Consider the following 27,867-nt stretch of genomic DNA (forward strand, 5'->3'; position numbering starts at 1 on the left):
TTACATATGTTTAGAGAGATCAAACAACTTTTGTAAATTGCAAGCAAAAGTAAAATAAAAGCTTTAATATAAATATATGTACAAAAGTAGTTTACATTATATCATCTATAACACATAAGTCACGCTATATATATACAAAACCGAATCTCGAAGGTGTGTTCAGAACGTTGCACTAGGCGTAATTTTGCATTTCTTTTTCTAGCATTAAAACACCTTTTGCTTGTTCCACACTTATTTTTGGGGCAGAAGGAGATTCGAAAATCATGAACACCCAAGTGAACACAGCAAAGGTGGCAGCATTCGTGGGAAAAGCACGAATTATTGTGGAATTCAGTCCTCTTGTGAACACTTGTAGTCCTTCTTCTTTATAACTCTTTCGCACACAGTCGAATAAATTATTGTACTTTCTCGGTTTACCATCCATTCCATCAACTTGCAAACGAGATTTGATCACATCGAAAGGATATATGACTATCCAAGAAATAACGCCAGCTAACCCGCCAACAGATAGTAAAGATAGAGTATTCCCCTTGGTCACTTTACTAGTTAGGTACTCATAGCTTGAAAAGTATACTCCGAATCCTGGAGCATCTCTGAGAATGGTGCACCACAATCCTCTGTAAAGACCACGAGTGCCTTCCATCTTGAATGCTTTCACTAAGCAATCCACTGGATTTTTATATGTCACACTGTTTCTTGTCCAGTAGGCTGTCCGAACGAGACGGTTCTCTTGCCCCTGAAGTTGCATTCTAGTTTTAGCAAGCTCCATTGGACTTGTCACAAGACTTTGCACAACACCGGCAGTACTTCCAGCCAAAAATTGATTTAAAAGAAGATTATCTGATGTTGAGGCTCTGACTAAGTTTCCATACACTCCAAAAACAATAGCATTGACCGCGGCCAGTCCAGCCATGGGTGAAGACATCCCTTTATATAAACCCTGATACTGTAAGAAAAACCCAGAATTAGCTTTAATCAATGTTTAGTATATTTTCAATATAAAAATTAAACAAATTTAAATGCAGGGAAATTTCATTGCAAAATTAATTTAAATACAGATATACAATCTACATGTCTGTTTTCAACAATTTCATTTCAAGACCTCACATTGACCCCTTTTCGGAATATTTAAAATCTGCGTCTAATCGGAATTTCCCGTGATAAAAGCAGTTCATACAATGTGGGCGAAAAATTTTGACATGGAATTTGCTTCATTGGTGTAAGAGAAGAGATCTTTTCATGTACCTTATTCCTCGGCACTAAACTATATTACTTCGTTTCGCAACTGTTCACGACGCACTTATAGCACGTTGGCGGGGGAGACGGTGGGTCCCCTTCAATTATTAGTAACCGCTAAAACTCCCTCTCAGTATTTCTGAGGAAAAAAATTTTTTTCATGAGTTTCAATTTATCAAAGTTAAAAACAAGAAAATAATTAATACTTTTGCAGATATTAAATAGATTTATAATTTTTTTTTATGTGCGTGAAATTTCGAACATGATTTTGACTGTATATTTTAATTTCATCTCCCTCAAAAATTGGATCCCTGTGATGCCAATATAGGGGAAAGTGGGGTAAGACAAAATACCTAAGATTCGAGGATCTTTTGGAGCTAAACTGTTCGACCTAGACACTGTCAGATTTATTCAAGATATATAATGTTTAGTTGTGTATCATTCCTAAAAAATCCATGATGTAGTACTTTTTTATTGCAAAGAATTTGTAAAATAAAGCGGCTTTACCCCACTAGTGGGGTAAAATCGGATACACACATTATTAATCTATGGGAAATTTAGAAATACTAGAATTTCATTGAATAAGTAGCAGACATTTATATTTTTTTGACTATTTATTTATGACAATGTAATTTAAATGTGATTTAGTCAAAGCCGTATACAAGGAGAGGGGGACAATTATTTTTGTTCCCAGTTTTCCAAACCAGCGGCTTTTAACGATTAGCTCTTCTGTTTGGCATTTTCTAAAATAAAATCAAAATTTAATCCTTGTTTCGTTTTTCTTATTTAAAATTTTAAAACAAATTAAAACTTACATTTTTATTAAGACCAACAACAAAGAGGAAAATCTCCAAAAAAAGAGAGCATATTGTTAAACGCCTTACAAAAAATAGAGTATTTATAATTATTTTGTTTTGAACAGAAGAATTCTGCTAAAAGAGAACCTATTTTTAGCCATTCCTCAAAAATACTAATTATTACAGAAAGGGAAAGAGCAAATTTATTTGTTAATTTCTGAGTAATAAAGATTTCACATTTTTTCTTTTACTCAACGAAAAAAAAAAGTAGTTTATGTATTTGACTTTGGAACAAAGCAAAATGGGACATCGATATGAAGATTTTTCCTAAAATAAATTTTTGAATTCTATTTAAAGTTTTTTTCTTTTTTAACTTTTACATTTGTACTGTGTGTGGACATTTTTTTTGTAAAGCCATGGTCAAACATTTTCGTCAAAAAATTTTCTCAATATCAAATAAGAAAAACAGTTTGCACCGCAATATAATTTTTTATAGTGAAAGGTCCGTAATACAGGAAAAAGAAATTTAGATAAATAGGAGCGTTTTCCGGAAAATAAAACTATTTTGATGTCACAGGATTAGATCAGATTGGGTCTTAACAATGATTATTATGATCTAAATTCAGTGCTCAATATCGAAAACTTTGTAAGAATAAGCTAGTCTCAAACTTTTGTTTTATGCTAATATGTGAATTTGGGAGACTGACACATATTTATATAAAGATATAAAATTTCTTTGGAAAAAACCAGAATTTCTTGCTACATGGTATCCTGTTTGCGGAATTTCGTAAAAATTAGTTTAATGTGGAATTTTGTGAAAATTATTTTTATCAAAAAGTATAGTTCTATTTCTACGGAATACATATTTTTTCAATTACAAAATTTGTGTAAGACGGTGTTTTTCTAAACACCTGTATAATTGCAAGTTTCTAAGTTTTATAGTTTTTGTGGTTATTTCGATTTTTAAAATGTATAGACAGAAATTTCGCTGTTTTCAATTAAAATCACATAATATCATTTTCAAAAAAAAAAATTTAAAAAAATTCAAATTCGAAAAAAAAAAATTTTTTTTCTTGCATGTTTCTCTGTTTTATGACATCTATTAATTAAAGTTGAACTCTTTCTATGCCTAGGTTAATTTGCTAGATTTTGAATAACTCGCTTTTTTGGCAGTCTTGATTTGGCCTCTTTCCATAAGTTTATTACTGTTTGTTCTTGTTGCAAGCTGCGCACCATCTTACGTTAGTGTTAGCACTTTTAACATTGTAAACACAAGTATTGTTAGCATTGTAAACACAAGTAATAAGTAATCAAATACATTGTTTGCAAGAATCTCAAAACACAATGATGATGATGCCAAATGGCTTTAAAGTACAACGGAAACAGTAACCCGAAAATTTAAGCGGTACCGAGCCTGCAGCGTTCCCTAGTGTAGAAAACACCATCAATATATGCGAATATATACATTTTCTCAAACTTTTATGCGTAGAAAATGGGAATACACCTTTAAGAGATGAATGTGTATACTTACGGATTCCTGTTTGATAATAGTTGATATGCAATGGAAAGTTCCTCGATAAATTTTGTTCTTGCTGTCCTGCGTTTGAAGCCGGACCTGAAAAATTTAAACTACCTAGCTGATATAATGAATATTCTATGAGACATACATAATAAATAAATAATAAATAAATAATATATATCAAATAAACATAGATAATAAAGAAAGATATTTCGCTCAATTTTATTTTTATTGCTACTTCCGCCAAGTCGCTCATTTCATCGCGTTCTTAGTAATCGCCTTATGTTTCTTGTTGTTGTTGTTAATTTACGTCGCACTAGAGCTGCACAATGGGCTATTGGCGACGGTCTGGGAAACATCCCGGAGGATGATCCGAAGACATGCCATCACAATTTTGATCCTCTGCGGAGGGGATGGCACCCCCGCTTCGGTAGCCCGACGACCTGCTCGCGAACTTATGTTTCTTGACTTTTAACAAATTGTAATAACAACATTAAAAATTATTCAATAAAAAATATCTTAAATTTTTATTCAGTTACACATATTTTATTATTACACAGATTCAGTTTCTGATTTTATTGCGATAAAATTTAAACCTTATCATTCCGATTAGTTACCATCATTTTTTAACTTGTTTTTAAAATTCTTGTTCTATTTTAGAATACTCTAAAACCTCGTCGCTAATTAGTTTTTGCTGAAGCTATTATTTAGTGACTGTCAAATAAGTTAATTCTTAATATTATTAAGTAGTTTTGAATTGCAGTTTTGCATTTATTATTTAAACTACATACATTGACTGGACACTGCTTCGTATAAAATTTATTATAGAAGTCAGTATAAAATTTAGTTACAGTTTAATAATTGTAAAATGATAGCTAAATATTTAATCATAAAATGTTGCATACACTGCTAGAAATTTCCGGAAAAAAAATGGTTAAATAACAATTTATTTAATTGCCATTTTGCCATATTCAGCCAAAAATGTCAAACAATCATGAAAAAGATGGTATTCAGGCTGATAACTGTGGGAAAAATCGTTTATGGTTGTCTTCGGCTATCCAAATTTTAGCGTCATATCTAATTACTCACAATGGGTGAATGATATTCAAAATACCCATCAACGGAGAATTTAAATGTGTTCTGTGCTTTCGTCAAATTACAATTGTTGCTAAAATTGTAGAAATGTTAAGCTAAGTTCATATTTTTTTGGAGAACTTAATTATTTAAAAGCGTCAAAATGTATCGGATATAAAATTACCTTAACAGTGTCGAATGGGTGTCCAACTAATACTCCAGCACAACCTGAAAAGTAAGATGATATTTTACTAAAATATGAAAAGGCAATAACTTTAAAAGGTGACCAAGCTGGTCACCAAGAATAGAAAGTTTAAATATAAAGATTTAAAAAAATATATATATATAATCGGAACACATAAGTTAATTTTAGGAAGACATCATTTTTATTTTGTCCAGTTTCTTTTAGTATTTTAAAGAGATTTACATTGTTTTAAGTTATATCCAGAAAAAAAATGAAATAAAAATAAGTCAGTCATGTAACTTGCAAAACAAATATTTATTTACTTTCGACGTAGAATGTTAATAATTTACCATACTTAAACGATATCTTTCTAAATCATTTTGAAATACATAATAAATGCAATTAGATATTAAAAACTACATTCAATTATATAAAGTAGCACACCCCGTCAGATTTCATTCTGGTTCTTTTAAAAATTCCTTTCTTACCTAATTCATGAGTCAATTCATGAATTATTTAAATTAGCCTCTGTCTAAAAGTAGGTATTCCTTGAGTTAACATTTAAAATTGCAATGCAATTTGAAAATCTTTTAACCTGGAGAAAAATGACTAAAACGATGGAGAGATAGTAAAGAGTAAAGCTTTTTTTTTTGTTAAAAATGTTAGTTTATTTTTGTTATGTTTAGCTAAAAAAGAAAAGTTATTATCATCCTTTTAGTATGCCAAAATTTAACCCTATAGTTGCATTCCTACTGTCTGTAGAGCAGCCTGCATGGTATTTTATCACTCAAGTTCAACAGTTAATAATTCTCGAACAGTTAATAAATCTCGAATTCTATTTGTTTGAATGTTTATTTTTTATTCCATTTTAATTCATGTAAACTCTTCTATACAGCTTAGTTTCAAGTTTCATATTTATTTCGCAATAAAGCGAAGTAGAATGTTAAGAGGAACATTTAAAAAAAAGACGGGTCGACTGTTGACAGCCATTTAAAATTTTTTTATATATAGAGAGATAAAAATAATAATCATCATCATCACAGTTGGCCAGACAGCCCAATGTGAGCCGATGCCTTCCTCTGGAGATTTCTCTATGATGATAAAAATAATAACATTATAAAAACTGCGCCTATTCTTTATTGCAATACTTCTCTGACTTTTTCAAATGGTGATGCCCTATCGGGATGAAGATGCGCTATGTATCTAATTCTTACTTTTCTGATTATCGTAAATTAAAGAAAAATCATGAAAATGACTATAACTCAAAAAGTGATACACATAGAATTTGATGAAACTGGAACATTATAGTGCACATAATAATGTATAAAATAAAATAAAAAGTATTAACGAGACAACTACAGTGTTACAAAATCTGTATGAAATGAATAAATCTGATATGTCGATTTGGAATAGCACGAAATCAGCAAATCAAGTATATAATTTCTATAAACATTCACAGTGATATATGACCACCCTTAGTATGCACTTTTAGAATTCCTGTAAGAAAAAAAAGAGAAAAAAACATACCCACGAATAGAAAAGCTAGGAAAAACAAAAAATGATACAGAAATCTGGTCAATTACAATTAAGGAAGGAGGTTGTATAAAACTAAAACAACAAATTTCTTTGAATACTAGAGAAGACATAAATGGTTGGAAACGAACACTTCCAAATTTCAAATAGCAATCAAATGGGTTTAAGCCTTCCTCAACTGAAACCGCCTGCTTAAATTGCGATTGCCCAGGTTACGATGGCGTTTATTTGTTTTCTCTTTTTCCTTGTTTTACAATTAATTTACTATCCCTACTGTGAGTGCATAATTTATTTCATTTTTGTCAAGCATCCTAACAATATATATATAAGACCATTTACTTTGAACACACGAGGTTTCTCAGGGCTATGCGATGCACGTTCCGAGATCCACTGCTTTATTGGGTAAATTGTAGTTAGTAATTAAATTTAAAACATGCCTTCAAAGATGTTGATTTCAGTTTTTTGTTCATTTTTAAATTTATTTAAAGGACACAGGAGCAAACAAGCGTTTCGATTCGAACCAAACTGTTTTTCCATTCATTAGTTAGAAAATTCAACAAATTCCTCAACTGTTCTTGATTATGAACATAAAAAATATTATGACGAAATGATAAGTTTTTTTTTAGTTACCTGCTGAAAGAGTTAAAGCTATGAGCCAAATATTTCTTTTTTTTTCCTTAAACAAATGTTAAGCATGTTTCTAAATTATCAAAAATCAATCAGATAAACAGATTGGGAAAGGAGAATCATGACATACTAGATAAGCTAAGTAAAAAAAAAATCGAAAATAAGCTAAATATTTCTCTACACACGTCAATCCTAAAAACTAATTTAGTTGCCCTGAAACTGTTAATAGTATCCTGGAGTTAAATTTCAATTACGCAACCCCCCCCCTTCCATGTTAACCTCTGAAGACTTAACAAAATCCCTATTTATGTCACAAACTCATCATTTAAGAATATTTCTCATTTGATCTTATTCACTCAAATGTAGTTTTTGAATCTTAGCAGTCGAATTTTAATTTTCAAGATTTTAAACATTTCTTAAAAACTTTGTTAAACTTTATCAAATTTATTATAGCAGCTTTATAGTTTTTATTTAAGTATTAAGTATTTATATTAAGTTTCAGTATTTACTTTTTGACACGTGAATGAATGTTAAATATTTACGCACTCAATAAGGTTCGGGCATTCGTGTTTGACTAATTGTAAGATAAGATAGCTAAAAGACAATCATTAAGAATCACTTTAACTGATAATAATATGTATAGTTAATGATAAACCAGAGTTTTCGTACTTCTGAATTGTGGGAAAAATTCTTTTCAATTTGTTATCTTATCTTGGTAAAATAAAATCTATACTACAGGCTTTTAAATTACGACTTGTTTTCTTATAAAAATTATTTTTAAAAGTTTCCAACAAAAAACTGGAATTTATTGCTTATTTTAAATTACAATTAACAATAAACTGTTAGTAACAATATTATATTTATTAATACTTTTCTTTCATTATTTAAGTACATGCATTAGTATGATTTACTAGAAGTATATACCTATTTTTAATATTCCAAGTGGAAAAACGTTGTTTTAAACATTTTTCCCCATTATAATCTTCTGTAAAAATTATTTATTGAAATACTATGATCAAAAATCATTATTGTCAATATGATTAATGAGTTTATAATTTTAGTAATATTAAACGTACTTCGCTTATTTTTAGCTTATTAGTTACATGACTCATAATTAAAATATTTTTTTTTCTAAATTGATTTGTAATACAAGATTTAGACTTCATTCACGAGATTAGACTTCATATCTGTACAAAATCTGTTTAAAATTTAAGGTTGATTCAACCACTATATATTTGTTTATTATAGAATTTCTTTGATTGTAATATATGTTTAGCTCATTCTGTATTTTTTATTTAAAAAACATTTTATGTTACTATAAATTTTTATATTTTAAATTTTTTTCCTTATATTTCTTTTATTATTTTTACAATTCACTCTGTAAAATATTTTTTCTTATTATAACTGTTGTTACTAAAAAGTGAATGAAAGATATTTTGCACGTCTTTTTTTAAAAAGTTGCAGCAAAACTTACAAAATGAGTTAATTTAAATAAAATAGTATTGATTGACATATATATTGAATGAATTCTATTTCCTTTCATATTCAAGATAATTCAAATTTATTCGATTAAAATTTATAAGTAAATAATTAATATTTTGAAATCTTATGCGAATTAAGTAATTTTCGAAATGTTGATCAAAATTTTAATATTGAATCATAACTTTTTTTAACTATTAACAATGACACCTAGCTTTGTGTATTCAAAAAAAAATTTGAAATAAATATAGATTTTTTTAACAAAAATTTTTTTATAATAAATTAAAATATACTGTGTTTCGTGAGGACCGCCCTTTAGTTCTTTGAGAATCTCTTATGTTTCACCCTTTTATATCTTTTGTATTGCTCATAATTTAGAGCATAATTCCAAAAAAAAAAATTAAGTGTTCACTATTAAATTCACAATGCTTATAAATAATATGAACAAAAAATTTTTTTATTCATTGTGCATTCACAGTTGAAACTAACGGCAGATCACTTAACAGTTAACCACCCTCATCCCCATCAAATAAGCCATTTCTGATAATTGTACTTAATCTAGATATTAATTAAATTAATCTAAAAGATTATGTTTAGAGTACGTGCGTTATTAATTTTAGACAATTAAATTTTATCTCTCAAGTTTATTTATCAATTGAGTTTATTCATGAACGGTTATTCAGTACAAGTTATTCAGATCAAGTTATTCAAAACAAGTTATTCGGGAACCAAAGTTGATAACTGATTATCCACATAAAGTGACATATAATATAAAAAGAACTAAGCATTCGCATTTTATAGCATTCACACAACAAGCAGGTAAAATTAATCTGCGAATTTTTACCTGATGCAAAGTAAATGAAACTTACCTCCAAGACATCCAGCATAAAAGTCCAGGGCCATGTTGATACTTTTGATTCCCTCGATTTAAAATAATAATAATAATCACCTACGATTTGACAATTCGAGCATAAAAATGATGAGTCCGTTAGAGCTTCCAATCCAGCATCCGCACAAACTATTGAAACACACACTCATATACAGATACATCGAGGAATTTTTACAAAGAGTTGAAGGACTGTCCAGAACTGAAAAGGAACGTAAAGAACATCAAGCGAGTAGTAAGTGAGATTGTGAAAAACTTGAGAATATAAATCGCGATTATGGATTGTCCACGAGTGGAGCACGTGTTTCTTTGAGATAAACAGAAAACTGTTCCCAAATTTGCGGTCAATAGGCTGACCATGAAATTTGTTCTCTATCACAACATCTGATATTATATAGTTAATGCAAAGGAATGAAATTGATAACAGCTACATCAACTTCCTTGATAAAATGTTTTTTTTTTCATATAACACTTACGTAATTAAAATGTAATACAGCAAAAAATACAAGAGTAACATGAAATATAGAGTCAAATTGTGTTTAGATTATTTTCCTGAAAAAAGGATATCTAAACAACAATTCAGCTGGTCTAGGAAGTAAGGGGGAAACACAATGCTAACCATGTTGCCACAATCATGTCGTTGATTATGAACCTACATGATCCCCATAACAAGCGGGAATGCTTTTTACTAAATAACAATTTACGCTATAGGTCCCAGAAATAATAATTCCTGCATTTCTTTGAAAATTCATTACTTAAATTTAACTAAAAACATAAGAGCAGGCAAATCTGGTAAGTTTGTGTTATTTAACTGGGTTTTTTTTATCCAAAATATTTATTTTTTTAATATTAAAAATGTCTTGCTCCATAATTGGCAGAATCTTGAAATCTAAATTTTGACAAGCTAGAGCATTCAAATGTTTACTGGAGCCAGATTACCATGTAAGTTTTAATCATTTCTTACACTTTACTAGCAGAATTTATCATAATTTTTATCCTAAAATATAGAATGTCTTCTCTCAAAACTCTACTAAATATAGAATGTCTTCTCTCACTTTCTGAATGACTAGAAAGCGTAACTTCCCTGATAAAGCTATATGCCTAATTGAGAAAAGCAAATTTTATTTTATTTTTCAGACCTCTACGAGTAGAGTTTATCATCATGTTATCGCCTCAGTAAGTTTATCATCTATCGCAATTTCGACCGTTTTACTCAAATTTTAAACGGAACTTTTTTGTCATACATGCTACAACTGATTCCTAAAATTTTCATGCAAAATTTAACCAAAATATTTTTTATTACCATTTAAAATTTCTTTCCCTTCCCGACGAAACCAAAATAATTGTCTCGAAACTTGGGGAAAAAAGTAATTAAAGGAAATAAAACTTCAAATCACTTTTGTTTCTTCGTATTCACGTCTGACAAGTCTTGAAAATGGGCACCTGTTTTTAAGTGCTTGAAACATGTCTGTTGTTACCCATTTGTATATTTTTGAGGCGAATGAAGCTTTTAATCTAGTAAAATAGTATGTCTTTCCCGATAATAATACTTCATGTATTTTACTCAATGTTTTTGCCTGAAAGATAAATTTCTTTTAGCATAATTTTTATACGTTTTTAAATTTTCAAAATAATTTCAGTGTTTTTATTTCATAAACTGTGTTATAATTGTGCTTGATATTAAGTTTTATTTCGTTATCCATGGATGTATTTTTAACAAAGATTTACTAAATATTTATATCAATGAATAATTATATTGATGATTAACGGTTTTCTTTATTTTCATGTGGGTTTTACGTTTTTGGAAATAGTTTCTAAAATTTACTACAAGTTATTTTTGAATTTTTTTTCTCTCTTCATTCAATAATATGCATTATTAAAATTGAGATTATATATTATAAAAATTGAGAAGTTTATTTCACCTTCAAAAGTATTTTTGATATTTATAAATATGTTATAGCATTTTTAAATAATATATTCAGAGGCAAAAATTTATTATTATTAAAATAGTTAAAATTAAATTTTTGTTACGCAAGTATTGCGGTTAAAGTTATAAAGTAGTTATCAATTGAAATATTGGGACTCTCTTTCTCTTAAATTTAATATTTTATTATTGTTATTATTTTTAGATTTTGATATCCTTTAAAGAGTAGTAAAAATCGCAAAATAATTATGAATAAGGGTGATTCTCACGAAACATGACAATTCACTGTCCCTTACTCCAAGATCTAGTGCTATAATTCTAAAAGAAATTTTTTTTAATTAAAATTAATAAATAGCATTGCTGTTAGCATTTTAAAATGACTTTGCACTAGCATTGACTGTTTTGTATACTTAAAAATTTAATTGAATATCAAAATGTCATTTTCCTGGCATGTCCCAAACAATACTTCCAATAATAACTAACTTCAAAACTTCCTATACATTTTTCAAAATCTAATTGTCTTTTATCCTATCCTGTGTAAGCATTTCTAGAATGTACGCAGAGGGTATTGTATAATTTTTTCTGTCAATAATTTGTTTGTCCCACGAAAATCTGTCATTTTCCTGGCTACTTTTATTTAGTGATTTATAACCAAATAGATTGCTCCAAGAATCAATATCTTATGTTAATAGATTGATTAGATACCCTCCTATATGAACATGTCTAGTTGCATGAATAAAGAACCAATTTTCTGGCTCAAAATCTATTTCAAAAATTTTTTCAAGGGGAGTAGGTTTTTATGCTGTCATTTTCCTGGCTTCTTAAAATCATTAATAACAAAAACTACATAGATTTATCTGAGTCATTTTAAGAAATACTGTTGTTTTCTGCAGAATTTAAACGTCTTCGGCCAAAATATTAAATTAAAATAAAGTTATATGCTATAAAATGGCGAATTTGTCATTATCCTGGCTGTTATTTTCCTAGCTTATGAATGCCAGGGCATTGAAGTGTTACCAGAAATTCTTTTTAACTGCTAATACTGTAAAAAGGGAAAGCAAATATTAACCTAATACCAAGTTTATGTATGATTGTAATATGCTTGGATGCAAAGTTATTTATTTATTTAATGATTGATTATTATGCACAATTTTATTCTGTACATATCAGTACATATAAATTAATTTAAGCTATTTATGGTCCATCTAACATAAAGGCTTAAGTTGAGTTACTTACTATTAACTTAAACCTGTTGCTTGCCAATATGATGTTGGAGCATTTTTGAAACAGTCATTTGTTTCAGGTGTCTGCATCCAATAGCATTTCTTTCTCGTTCTTTGAGAGACTATGAAAAAATTATCACCGAATTGAAATGTCTTGCTATTGCTGATGCACTAAATAAATTTCATCGCTATTTATTTGGCGATAAATTCATCATGTATAAAGATCGTGTGGTATTAGTTTGGCTAAAAAACGTAAAAAATTTTAAAAGGAAGAGTGTTCCGATGGTTGGTCTTTACAATTAAGTATGTATGATTATGACACACAAAAGGCACCACAACTTAGAAGCTGATATGCTCTCTATGGACATTCCTGAACAAGTTAATAATAATAGCAATAACAATATTGAAATAAATTGTGGAAACTATTTTTCATATCTGTTGTAATTCGATGAAATCCAGCAAAATGGTAATTGTCCACAAAATGGTAATGGTCCAACAAAATGATAATTTAACCAAATTCTCCTTTAGACATAAATTATTTAAAATTACTCATGAAAAATTCAGTCATCCTGGGATTCAAAAATCAATTAAATCTACTTGTTTCTGTTTATTATAGGGAAAACATTACCTTTATTACAAATTTTAACAAACATTGCATGCTTGTCAAATAAATAAAAAGCCTAAAAGAAAAATTATTCGGGCTACTTCAGGCACTGTCACCAGTTGTCAGCCTTATGAAATAATTGCAATAGATAGCTTAGGTGATTTTAATTATTATGATTCTTCTAATAAATATTTAACTTTAATAATCGATCAGATCACTCGATATATATGGCCTTTTCCATCAAAATATATAATAACAGAAATTTACATAAACTTTTTTTGCCATTTTTTTAAATTCAAACTCCTGAAAGAATTCTGAGATATCAAGGCGCAGAATTTATTTCTTCTCATTTTAAAAAATTTCCTGAACATCGAAAAATTCGAACAATTATTAACTGCAGCCCATATATCTGAAAATAATGGGAAAGTTGAACAATTTGGACAAACTATTGTAACGCGCTTAAAATACAAAATTAATGATTCTTACAAAAAACAAATTCCTCAGCCCAAAGAATTAAAAGAAGTAACTGAAGAATATAATTTGATTCCACACTCAGTAACTAAATTTCCCTCAATTTAATTAATTAATGTTTGGCACTATCCCATTTACACACCCTTCATCAGAAGAAATTTATCCCCTAAGGGAAGAGGCTGGAAAAATTGCTGTTTATAAAACAAAACAATCATGAAAAAAAAATCTACCATGATTCACTAATATAAAATTTCTCCCAACGATATGGTAATGTATGAAGATTTTTAAATACTCTAATACTTGGAAACTCACCCCTACTTCTGCTGGACCTTTCATAATTCTTGAAAAAATTTCTGATGTTAGTTATGAAATCAATAAAAAAATATTCTTAATAAAGAAAAATACCGAAATAGTTTATGTATCGAAATTGTGAAGGTACCACTCACCGGAGAAATTAAAATTATCTCAAGAAAAAATTAATGTTAGCATTTAAATGACTATATGGATTCATATTATTTAATTTAAAACTTTATATTGCCTTTAATGTACACTTTATATTAAATTTAATGCTTTTTATGGTTTTTCATTGTTATTTGAAAAATTTTATTTTCAAAAATAATAGATTTCTGGAAAATAAGACCCTCCAAATTTCAACGAGTTCAGCGTTTATAGTACATTTTCATTACAGGAAAAATCTTTATTACATTGGTTTGATTCAACATGTTTTTGCCTAATGTTGTTGCTTACTGTAAAATTTAAGAAAAAATTGTAAGGATTCCGTAAACTTTAAGATTAATTACTACATTTCTTCTTTGAAAATAGAAAACTAAATTATAACGAAAAAATTTACTCTTTGGTGTAAAACTATTTTCAGTACAGTTCAATTTATTCATTTTATTCAGATCATTTGAAATAACGAATTTTTTAAGCGAAAAGAATTAAATAAAAGTAGACTATTGTTATTTTTCTTCTTTTTAGTCTATTTGAAAAACATAGTTCTCAAAACTTTTTATTTCATAATTTTCTTCTTTTTATTTACTTAATTATTTATTTATTGGGTTCTTAGTTTATGCGGGAGATATATCGAAATTGCAATTAGCTAAAAATCAAATTTTTATCAATTAGAAAGCAATTGTAACTTATGTTGCCATCGGGTACCGATTTCTTTTGAAATTTGAGCATTTTAGCAATGTGAAATAATAATAATAAATTCTTTAGTGCGAAGTTCTGTTTGCCACGATTCCGTTTTTAACCGCTTATCCAACACAGAGCTCCAGTTAAGACTTAAGTGTTCTAGTTAGATTAACGAAACTAGTTTGATTAACGAAAAATTTCCTTCATCAACGCTATGGCTACCAATTCTGAATGTAACGGACAGGAAACGATTGAATCTTTAGACATACAGTAGAAATTTGAGTTTCGCATGTGAGATCCCCTTCTCTAAAACGTAGTTACAAGATTAATAAAAACGCAGTAAAAAGCTGCATAACAACGAAGCATTTATTCTATATCTAGAGTTTAAATATACAAAAATCAATGAAAGTGAATCAATGAAAAATGTTTCATCAACATGTAAGTAACTATAGTTATGAGGATCATAAGACCAATGTCCTTGATCTTCGCGTGATTCAAACTCCAGAAAAACATTACTTTAATCTTAGAAAGTTTATAAAAACCTTTCTGGCCATTCACGTTCATAACGGCTCTTCGTGATGTATAATTAGAATAAATGGAATAATCTTGATAGAACTTCGAACTAAGTTTGCGAGCAATTTGTGACGTTCAACGCTCTTTTAACTCCTTTTTTTAGCTGCGTAGTTTATAAATATATCGATGTGAAGTATGATCCCAAAAAAGAGAAAGAATGAAGCAAGTGTCATGTTTTGCGCATCATTAAATTTTATTTGGCGTTGCATATTATAGAAGAAAGAAAACAAATGTTGAAAGAGCCATTGCGTTTCGAGATAATTTTGGACTAAAATAGGTTTTTTTTTCTCGTAAACTGTCGGTTTTTAAGAACAAATATACAAATTATTGTAAATTTAAATCAAGTTTGTAGAAACAAGTCTGAGAATTTCAAAGGTAAGTTGGTGGTAACGAATTGCAGTTATAGTTCTTAAAAGGATGCTTTTTAAAAATTATGTTTTTATACCAATAGACAACTACAATAAACATTCTGTTATGTCTGGTCTATTATCTGAGAATAATACAATAATGGTGATATACAATAATGGGGGTATTATCTGATAATGAGGTGTTGTACAGAGGTGTTATACAATTGTTTAGATGAAGTATTTCGTTTTATGATGTAAATTTTTTTTAAAGAATTTAGTAAATAGCCAATGTACTTTAGTTCAAACTAGATTTAGTTCAGACAATGTATGAAGTTCAAACTAGATTTATTTAATTAGTTTCATAATATTGTTGATTGACTGGAAAATTATAGGAAAAGCGCCTTTTTTGCTCATGTACACTTAAAATTGTTTACATTACCAACTCGTATCTCAAGCGCATTGTTTATTAGATTTATTTAAAATTTATTTTATCTATTTTAAAATGCTATAGGCATGCGTATACGTTATTCTCTCGAATACACTGGTACATAAATATTCCTAATTTTGTTTCATATTTTCCGTTATTATTTTTTGTTTCAACAACGACTCCATAAATTAAATTTAAAAAAAAAACAATTCTCCTTAAGCGAAACGGTAATTATTAACGCTTTGTGCTCGAAAGATGAATCCTCAAGACCATGAATTCATCACTCTAAATGTCAGCATTGTTACACCCAAATATTTGGTTACCCCTAGATATTTAATTTTATATCCGTCGTTGAAGAGCCGACCCAATTTTGGATTTACGACTACCAATGTTCAACTTCGTAGCCTTGTAATTTTGAACCAATCCTGAAGACAAGGAAACTTCTGGATCAGTACCCACAGGGGTATTGATTTCTTTTGGGAACAGAGAGGACTTTGTGACTCGACAGATTTAGGACAGATTTAGCATGCATTAGTTTCTATTTACTACACTTCGGCGCGGAGATCAAACCCACGAACTCTTGGACATGGGCCCAGTGCTCTACCAACCAGGCTATCTCGACCTTTCCCCTAGATATTTTATACTTTTTTATAATTTTATAACCGTCGTTAAACAACCGAACCAATTTTTATGGGTTTATGACTAGTAATGTTCAACTCCGTAGCCTTGAAATTTTGAACCCAATTCAGAAGACAAGGGAACTCCTGGATCGAGTATTGGGGGAAATTTGCTTTCGTAGAGGACTTTTCGATGTAGCTAACCCGCATTTGCGTTACATGGAGAACCTCCCACGGTTTGCCTGATGGCAAGGGGACTCTAACCCATGATCCGTTTACCACTGAGGTTATTTAACGTCAGCACTGTGGTCGGTGCAAGCCGGATGCGGAATTCGTATCGACTGGGAATCGAATGCGGTTCACCTCATTGGAAGGCGAACACTCTATCCCCTGAGCCATCACGGCTCTACCCCTAGAAATTGTACAGAAAGGGAGCAATTACTGAATTTTCTCTTGCAAATTTTGAGTGGTTGCAGACATTTAATTAACCACTGAGAGTGTGTCCGCTGTGAAAAATTAAATTAATCCTTTAAAAAAAAGAAGTAAATCCTTTGAAAATTTAATGCAAACTACAGGACAAAGACTATCTAGATTTTTTATCATAAGATGAAGATTATTCAAATTTTGTACCAACGAATTTAATATAGACTACCAGACAACGACTATCTAGATTTCAGATCATCAAACAAAGACTTCTAGATTTTGTAGCATCAGATAAAGACACGTTATAGATTTCCTATAACATGCGCATTGTAGTTGTCTGATTTTGGATAAAAATTATTGCACAAAAAATTCATTCTCCCCCTCCCAAGGAAAAAAAAATAAATAATAAAAAATAAATTTAAAAAAATTACCCGACAAATACTATACAGATTTTATGCCATTCGGCAAAGACTATTATAGAAGTGATATACCATCGAACAAAAATTATCTTTAAGTTCCCGTACCATCGGGGAAAAAGACTGCTGCAGATTTAGTACCATCAGGCAAAGATTATCCAGTATCTAATTCATTTAAAAATTTTGAAAGAGAAATGCCAAGTGTATAAAGATGGGTTATTTTATTTTATAACAGTCTTTGAACAGCCGACCCAATTTTGAGTTTAAAGCTACCAATGTTCAACGCAGTAGCCTTGTCATTTTGAACCCAATCCAGAAGACGAGGGAACTCCAGGATTAAACATCCAGTTATACTTTCTTAAATTTTCGTTGATTTTAACCATTTTTAATTAACTGTTGCAACTACTTTTGGAGCGAAAAGTTATTTTCAAAGAAAGAGCTTAAATCCTTAAAACATTTTACTTAGATTACTAGACAAACACTACTCAGAATTTGCACCGTCGAATGCAGACTATCTGCAAGTTTTGTATTAATGGAAAAATACTATCAATAGATTTTTAATCAAATGATATATACAAGTTATACACCCTCGGGCAAGATTATCCAGATCCTTATTCGTTTGAAAATTTTAGGATGGTTGATGTCCTGGTATAATGAGGAGTTATTAAAATTAATATTTAATCGTCCCAAGGAAAGGGAATACACGCTGAGCTCTATTTTGTAGATTTTAAAGCCACTGTTTTAACTATCGAAAGTAATCCCAGTGCAAAAAGTTATTAACAAATATGGAGTTATTAATAAATATCCTTTAAAGATTTTACATAGATTATATATCTTTATGCTGATTGTATACCTTTAGACGAAGACTAGGCATAGATTTTGCGACAACGGACAAAAACTATATGTTTCGTACTATTAGACACAGACTGCTATATAGATATTGTAGTACCTAAGGTCAGAAAGTAGGTTTTATACTATGGGGCAAAAATTAATCCAGATTCTAATTTATTCAAAAAATTAAGAATGAGAATGAAGCCCAGATATAATGAAGGGCTCATTCTAATTCTTCAAAAATAAATTTCTAAATACGAAATGGAAAAAAAAATGTCTAACTTAAATTTATTATTAAAAAGGCTGATTTCAAAAACTTTAATAAACCTTTCATTGCCTACTTTTAATTGCTTTCTAGAACCATATTACTAATGTAATATCTGAATGATCATGAACCAAAAGCTTTAGTTTCATTTAAATAGCACATGCTTATTCTTTCGTCGTAGTTTATAATTAAACTTTTTTTTTCCTTTTAAAGACTTATTTTACTCTGACGAAAAAGTTTTCCTAATTTAAAACCATCCGTAATCACTATAGTACGTGGTTCATGATCATTTAAAAGAGAAAGAATTTACAGAATTTTTCTCTTTTACAGAATTTAAATGAGAAAGAAGTTAAAATGTATAAATACCGTAATTTTAGATCTGCAATAATGCGCAATACGTAATTCAGTTGAAGAAACTTAAGAAGAAATGAAAATAAATAAGTGTGTTGCATTACCAAAGGAACTTATCAGGCGGAATTACTTGCAAAAGTTCCACACAGGTTAACAAATAATTGTTCCATGATGTATGCATATAAACATTAAATGCAACTTAAATAATAAAACAAGGATCAAATAATTAAAAAGTTTGTCTTTTTCATTATTTTAATATTCCTGATATAGATATCTGTATTGTACACCTTAATAACTTTTGATCTAGTTATACGATTTTCACACGCAAGGACTCGACCACAACATGGCTAATCTGAGCTGTTGATCAAAAAATTTTTATTTCCATTGTTTTCTTTATTGCTTCAATTATTCATTCTTTTGAAAATTCTGCTGCTTTTAAGCGCGTTTCTTTCAAAGACAGTTTTGTCAATTTAGAATTTAATATTTTGTATTCTTTTACTAATTGATCAAATAAATTTGGAGTTATTATTTTCTTATAGGATATCATAATAGTATTAGCAAAGCTCATGTAATGACTAATATCAAAAAGGCTTTTTGAAATATAAATTTAAAAAAACTTTTATCGCCATATTTTAAAATTTAAGTGCTTATTGAGTGTGATTGAATTAACTACAGGTGGAAAAAATGTGAAACACCTTATCAAGCAGAAATTCAAATTTTAATTTAAACTAAACTAATTTAAGTAATTTTTTGGTGTGTTAAATTTCGGAAATAACCCACCTATTTTTCCTTTGAAACTAGAAGATGATTGCAGAAGTAAATGGAGAAATATCAGAGGAAGTTTATAGGAAACAACTCAGTTGCAGCAATAAACCAAGTGGTTCTGCAGCTAAGCAAAGAAATCCATTTTATCTGAGCCCCTATCTGGAGTTTGTATTGCCATACATCAAAACAAATGACAGGTAAGTTCAATAAAAAAAAATTTAAAAAATGGTATCTCACCAAGTCTTACTATAAAAATATTTGTAATTTGTTTCTTTTAGAGACCATTTGACCAAAAAATGATTGATACATTTCAAATTTAATATAGGTTCTAAAATGTAATACAGTAGTGTAATTTTCTTGTCTAATTTAAAAACTTTTTTAATTTTTAAAAGGTTTTAATATTTAATAGGTTCCGTTTTAAGTATACTTGTAAATTGTTCAGTTCACTGATAAAAACTATAAATTTGCCAAAAGTAATACAACTGAATACGATACGCGTTTATAATTTAATTTAATTATATTTTTGGTATCTTTTATTTATTAATAGTTAACAGAAAAGTTCTAACAATAAAAAGATTATTGATGATAAAGTCTGGTTAGCAATGTTTGCTCCTGCAAAACTAATAAGCACTGTAAATTTTTTTCAACAGTCTATGTCTAATGTCTACAATTTTTAAAATTTGTGAAATCATACGTATGTATTAAACGTTAGTAATATGTGTTAATAATATTAAACGTTAGTATGTATGTATGTATGTATTATATTTTATAACCGTCGTTGAACAGCCAACCTAATTTTATAGGTTCACAAATACTAATGTTCAACTCCGTAACCTTGTAATTTTGAACCCTATCCAGAAAACAAGGGAACTCCTGGATCAAGTATTGGGAGAAATTTGCCTTCGTGGAGGACTTTTTGGTGGAGCTAACTCGTATTTGCGTTATATGGGGAACAAGACCACGAGAACCTCCCATGGTTAACCTAACGGCAAGGGGACTCTAACCCACGATCCGTCTACCACTGAGGATATTTTCCGTCAGCAATGTGGTCGGTGCAAGTCGGATGCGGAATTCGTATCGACTGGGATTCAAACCCGGTACGCTTCATTGGAAGGCGAACGCTTTATCTCCTGAGCCATCGCGGCTCATGTATGTATGTATGTATTAAGCGTATGCATTAAACGTAGGTGTATTAAACATTAATATATCATTTTGTATTCAACATTATTTAAACAAATTTAATCAAGCATGCAACTAAATATTTAAAATTTTTAAGTGTTAGTAAAAATATTAAACGGATAAGTTAGGGATAGTTAACTACAGAGTATTTCATCTTCAACAATCTTTGTCTACAAATGGTTACAAAAATTTGTAATGCTATAAATGTTTAATTATTGCTTTTTTTTCTCACTTAAGATTGAAAAGTAATTTAACAACAGCTTCTGTGGCGGTAATGGAGGAAGTGATGGCTCTACCACAGGAAAAAAATGACTGTGGCACTCAGAGATTTGGCACGCATGTGTCATTTAATGACACAGACATGTCTATGACCACCACTACTGAGGAATCAGTCAATATTACAGTTAACCAGCCTCTAAAAAAGGGAAAATAGAGGATAGCATGGAAGATGTAATGAAAAGCTATTTTAAAACAGAAGAAGATACTGATGTGTTTGCCTTTTTTTTTTTAAATGTCTGTTTCTCAATCATTTTAAGCCAGAGCAAAAAGGCGAAGATGTAAACTCGAAATTTTAAATGTAGTTAATAACATTTTTAACGAATGAAAAAATTTTTTTATTATTTTTGTTTGTAAATAAGGTCTGGTCTGGTCTGGTTTGTAAATATGGTAAGGTTTGTTTGTAAATTAATTCTGTAGGTGCTTTATAATATCGGGGGGGAAAAGTTTTCCTAAGTTTTTAACAAAATTCATTATTGGAAGAAAATTATTTTTCTCGAATGTAAATAATTTTATATACAGTTTCAGGATTATATTTCAAAGTTCCCAACCTTAAATATTCCAAATAATTTGTGCAAATGATTTTTAAAGTTACAAATAAGACACAAAACATAATTTTACTGAAATAAACATTTCTTCGACGGATTTGGGTTTTTTATCCTTAAAATAAGAGGGTTATCCTCATTTTGATAAATATTGTCCTTGTAGTTTAGGCAAGAATGAAGTCATGCCCTTCATGTTAATTTCATCTTCTTTTTTCACTTCCGTATTTTACTATATTTTCAGAACTAATGAGTTAAATAAAAAATTTAGCACGTAATTGTAAAATTAATTTTTCCTAAGATGATTCAATGTGAGAAATTAGCTTTATATTAATTTATTATATTTCATCATTTCATTTACTAATGGTCAAAAAAAATTTAAATTGTGTGGCTTAAAATTTTTTTAACTGATTTAGTCTATGTAATTTTAAAAAACCAAAGTCAAAATTTGAATATAATCAGTCGAATTGTTAGAAATAAAAATGAATAAATACTTCTTTATGGTGAAATAAACAAGAAAGAAAATTAGTATCCAATTTTTGCCCCTTCGGGCTCAAACTTTAACCGAATGGATGAGTGAATGGGCCTGCATTATAAAACGGGTGTGACGTACGTCTGGGGTAAAAGTCGAATTCTTGGTTATAGATGGCGCCACTGGAACACAAGAACAATCGCAATTCCTTTTGCCTTCATGACCAACGACAACAACAACAACAACTAAACTCTTGGGACTTTGTTTTCCAGACATCGGCTACCTCCATATTTTGAGGGTAGAGAATAAAAATCCGCCGGGGAAAAAAATGATCAGAGAAAGTACGTGTTTGACTGATTTCGTAAGTTAAAATATCTTCTGCTCTAATTTAACATAAGGTCTTCAAACCGTAAGGATTGAATCCTAGTGCGTTAAAATTTGATCACAAAAAAAATTAAAACCAATTAAGGCATCACTCCCTGCCTTTATCACTGTTACTGAATTTGCATACTTTTCATGTATGTGTGACCTTCAAGTCACGGGCTGTTTCTTAATATTTTCCGACAATCTCAACGAAATCTGAAATGCAACTCTTTTAAAATGTCTTGTCATCAGTTTCGATAAAGAAAGAAAAAATATTACGATATAAGAGGAAGACCGTGATTTTTCTCGAATAAACAAATCGGTTCGTTGTAAGACACATGAAATGATTGCTTATCTTTAAAATCATCAAGGGTCATTTGTGTCTCGAGGGCGTGGAAAAGCGAGATATATTTCTCTCGCACGTCATTGTTTTTAAGAACCAATGCGCTTTTAAAAATAAGTATGTACCTTTACTTAACTGGTTTTTGTAATTATTAAATAATTATCATAAAACTGCTAACAATTTTTAGCCAGATTCGTTGACCATTCGTAAGATTCATGATCAAACCTATCAAGATAACTACATTAAGTTTACCACTGACCAAGTTGATCTCTATAATTAAGTATGGATCAATTTTCGAAAAATAAACTCTTTGTAACTTGATCACCTATTTATAGCGTACATTAACCATTAAATTACACAGAATTCATCTGGGTGTGAAAAAAACACGACCTTAAATCTTTCTTAACTGACACACACACAAAAAAATTAAATTTGATGTTTTGTACACCGCCTTTTCTAAAATTGTAATGAAAAATGGCCAGAATGTTACAACACCTTTTTAATTGAATTATTATTATCGGAATTTCAATGCGCATATTTTTTACGTAATAACGAAACATCCTGTATACTTATTGGTGTAAAATGACTTACAGTTCAATGATCTTTATTTCGTGAAGGAGAATTGGCTTATAACCCCTAACAAATTTCGATTCAATATTCTACAGCAGTCTTTCTTAACCTTTTTGGTATAATGGACCCCTTTTAAAAATTTTTAAGAAGTCACGGACCACCCCCTGTGAAAAAAATTATAACAAAAAACATCAATTATTAAAAAACATTTAATTTTATTATTTTAATAGTATACAAAATTTTTAAAATTTAAATTTTTAATGTGAAGGTTGCTGCTGCTTTTCCTTAATTAATAAATTGGATTGGGGGATGGTATTCGACAAAGCAACGCGCATATCATGTTCAACATTCAATCGATTTTGATATTTTGATTTTATTGTCACAAGTGTGGAAAATCCCTCTTCGCAAAGATTCACTGTAGCAAATGGAATTATAGCTGCCATAGCTCACTTCACAAGCAATGGGTAGGCTTCCAAACATTTTAAAAATTAGGAGCAGTCAGCGGACCTCCAAAATATGACTCATGGACCCCTTAGGGGTCCATAAACCACAGGTTAAGAAACCCTGTTCTACAGTGATCTAGTTTACATTTTACTCTAATTAAGCTTTCTTCTCTTTCAGGAATAAATTTTCATGAGGCTAAAAAATTTCTAAAATGTCCTTACTCATTTACATTAATAATTCCCCTATCCCTTTGAAGTTAGAAAGTTAAAATTTGGACCATGTGTTTTTTATGAGATAAATATAAAATGTAAAAACTATTTCCTTTTACCAATTTGTAATTATCGGGGTAATTTGACGGTAATTTGCTTGACGTAGCATAGCCGATTCCGTCTCTTGTACTATTAAACCGTGAATTCGTGCAGGTGATGGGAAATATGGTTAGTTCATATAGGCCAGTGTTTCCCAAACTTATGACTTTTGTGTACCCTTTCAAAATTTTTCGTAACGCTGTGTACCACTAATAAAAAAATTAACGTATTTTTTGACAAATATGTTTATTTAGAGTAGAGAATAAAGTTAAAAATCACAACTGACTGTTGACACCACTAAATATTAACTGTTAACTCTGCAAAAAAAGCCAATAGAAAAATACGTAATCGTAAATTTTCATGGCTAGCATTGTTTTTAAATATTTTTTTTTTTAAATTTTCGTTTGTTGCAAGATATTTCGCTTAAGAACGCGTACCCCCGCTAAACTGCTCCTGTACCCCTGGGGGTACGCGTACCACACTTTGGGAAACACTGATATAGGCGGATTAGCTGGTCGGCTATTTTACTTATGATATTAGATTCGGTATCAGTTCTCTCTTTGACTCCGTGACTCACGGAAATAAAATTGTTTTTCTTTTTTATTATTGGTTAAAGCACTTAAAAATTTCCAGTGTGTGAGGATTTATAGTAATTTTTAAGAACCATTTAATTTGTATCTTGATTGTGAGTTCCGCAAGAAAAGTAAAAAAATTAAGTTTGTCCAAGAATTTATAATATGACTTTACTGCATATACGACGCCCGGTGAATGAGTGGTAACCCTTCGCGATGTTGTGCCACAGGTCCTTGGTTCGATACTCCGACCGAGCAAGGTTGACTCAGCCTTTCATCCCTTCAGTGGATCGACAAAATGAGTACCAAGCATACTTGGGGGCTAAACACTGGGGGTTCCCCGTAAATCTGACTACCCAACCAAAACATCTGCTCTTGCACCCCAGAGCCCAAAGGTCAAGAAAACTGAAATGGGCACAGTAGGCATTGGCCCTCAATGGGCTGTTGAGTCACTGAGTTTAGTTTAGTATACACACATTAATTATATAATCTGTTCATAATAATATTAAAATCAATGCATGCGTTTGCTTATTACGCGATCCTAAAAATCATTGAAAAAAACACGCTTTTGTTTTAGAGCAAAACTGCCGTAATAGCCAATAAATTTCACTTTTTTTAGTGAATGGTTCTTAAGGGAAAGGTTCAAGTTTTAATTTGTGCTAATATTAAATCATCGTAATCATTCTTATCAAAGTTTAAAAGGAATAATGATCACATTTATCAAAAATATGGATAACAAACTATAAGTTTAAATCAGTAATACATATGAAACTTAACAACAATATTTTTATTTCCTACAACTAGTTTATAATGTTTAGCTCTAATTGTAATCATAGTTGGTACATACGATTTGATTATCTACTCCCGATTTGCAATAATTTACAACCTAAATATGATATGTATGGCACCATTTTAAGAAATGACACTCTAATTCCGGCAACAACAACAAAAAATCTAGGTTACGTTTGGAAAATTTGTGAAATTAATTTTTAAATAGTCCCCTGTAACGTTAAGACGCAATGCATTGGGGGCATCGACTTTCCATGCTGCCAAATGAAGTTGTCGGGCCACCAAATGGGGACACAGGTAAATCTTCTTCCAGTTCTTGTAGCCAATTCTTGTAGTCTTGCACCGTGGATGATGATTCAAAGCAGCAACTAGTATGCCAAAATAGCCCCCAAACATTCTCTATTGAATTCAGGTCTGGCCAATCCATTCGGCTAATATCTTCACATTCCAGAAAATTCTGGCATGATGCTCGATCCATTAAAATGGCAACAGAACCAACTAACTCCATACAAAAGGAAACGTAGGACTCCGAGAATATATCTCTATACTCATACTCGTAACAGCACACGTTTCAAAGACACGGGGAACAATATGCTTTCATTTCCATGATGCTCGATTTCTCAGACATTGGATCATAAGTAAAGACTCCAAAAGAAGGGTAGTTGTTAGTTTTCGTACAACGGTTTTCTTTTAATAATCAGTTATGTTTTATTTCGCTACATTTTGGACCACCTAAGAATTGTGGTTTTGAATACACTATTACACCTAAAAGTTGAGGAACAAACACATTTTCCGAGATAGCTCCAGAAATTTCATGAGTAATTTTACTTGAAAATGCACCAAACTATGGCAAGAACGATGATAGCTAAAAGCGCGAATTTAAGGTCTAATTGTAATAGCACGAACTCTAGGCCATGAGATAGTCCAAAAATGATGCAGCGAAATAATGTAGTGGGATTTAAAATGGGACAGAAAAAATATAAAAGCAAAAAAATTTCTTTCGAAAGATGTAATACTTGAAATCGTTTTTTCATCCAAAAATTGTTCATTTCAGAAAAACAAAGAACTTCGTTAAATTAATAAATCCAAACGTTTGGTCATAGTAACGGAGCCAAACGGTGACTTCAGTATTGAAATAAAAATAAATGTTTTAAAGTTTTTGTAACTAAAAACAATTTTTAAAAAAATTAAACTTTGAAGCTTGGAACTGAAATAATAGTTTTTAAATAATTAGTTCAAAATTCTTATTATCTATATTTAAAATCAAAACAATGCTGGTAACCGAACCCATATATTTTTTTTATCACTGACCAGTAAAATTAGACTTCTTCATCGGAAAAATTGATACTTAGGTTTTTTAATTTTTTTTCCTCGAAAAAAGCTTTGCTATGATTCCTTTTCCTTTTTAAGGGAGTATATTTGATGAAGTGATTTGTTATTTTAGCACGCGAATGAAGATTGCATTTTTTCCCGCAGAATTGAATGAAACCAAACAAAAATCAAAAAGACTGACATTTTAAAAGTTGAAATGTTTTTTTTCTTCATGAAAAGTACTATTTTTGAATAGCACTTATTAGGAAGAAAACCCTTATAACTACAAAACTATTTACCCTGTCCACTTAAATTTTATCTCATTCAGTACAACGTAAAAAATTTTATCGAAACTTAACACTTTCATGAACATGTAACATCTTACATATTCATATAGCCCTAAAATAACAAGTGAAACGTGGACATATGTCAAAAACAGTTCTTTTTGTACTTAAAAATACTAAGAGCATTTAAACTATTCTCATTCGAAGTAACGGAGAGATGAATTTAGGAGACAATGTCTCCCTTGTAATGGGCACAAGTACAAATGTGTATTTTTAGTACGCAAGACACTTATTAGTTAAAAACTTTAAGTCTAAGTGTCCCGAGATTAGTCTCATTCAATGCAGCGTGAAAAATATGCATCCGTCAAGAAAAAGTTCAATTCTTCCCCCTCCAAAAAAGAGGGGGAGCAAACAGAGGAGAATATCATTTATAATAACATAACAAAATTTTGCAGTCAAAAAATATCTTGGGTATTAATTTTTCTGACAAAAATGCGGATTTTGGTATAAATATCATCCTTTAATAAAAACTTACCTAGGGACGCAAGAAGGAATCCCTGAAGGACAGCGAAGTTGCCACCAAAATGTTCTAAGTGGATGAGGCAATTGATCATTGATAGACGCGCTGTTAAATCTAGAAGCATCTTATCAACGTAAATATGATAATATCAGACGATAGATTCTTATCGATTATGAAACCATAAGCAT

The 27,867-nt window shown here is 30.0% G+C and overlaps 1 protein-coding gene across 3 annotated transcripts; it reads right to left on the minus strand.

Annotated features, from left to right (window-relative positions):
* Window positions 1–37: 37 nt before the first annotated feature.
* On the minus strand, window positions 38–27,821 carry LOC107454840 (mitochondrial basic amino acids transporter). Of its 3 annotated transcripts, none has more exons than XM_016072160.4 (5): window positions 27,695–27,821; window positions 9,319–9,537; window positions 4,811–4,854; window positions 3,565–3,648; window positions 38–946 (listed from the first exon to the last, which is right to left on the minus strand). In XM_016072160.4, the coding sequence occupies exons 2-5, from the start codon at window positions 9,350–9,352 to the stop codon at window positions 173–175; spliced, it is 936 nt and encodes a 311-aa protein (XP_015927646.1). In that variant the 5' UTR covers window positions 9,353–9,537; window positions 27,695–27,821; the 3' UTR covers window positions 38–172. The 3 variants fall into 3 exon arrangements, with proteins under 3 accessions (XP_015927646.1, XP_087013039.1, XP_015927648.1); XM_087156913.1 differs by having other exon boundaries at window positions 3,565–3,662; XM_016072162.4 differs by lacking the exon at window positions 27,695–27,821 and having other exon boundaries at window positions 3,565–3,662; window positions 9,319–9,584.
* Window positions 27,822–27,867: the final 46 nt, after the last annotated feature.

This window comes from Parasteatoda tepidariorum, chromosome 2, assembly GCF_982258835.1.
Source record: "Parasteatoda tepidariorum strain Cologne lab strain chromosome 2, Ptep-v5.0, whole genome shotgun sequence".
In the NCBI taxonomy this organism is placed as follows: Eukaryota; Metazoa; Arthropoda; class Arachnida; order Araneae; family Theridiidae; genus Parasteatoda; species Parasteatoda tepidariorum.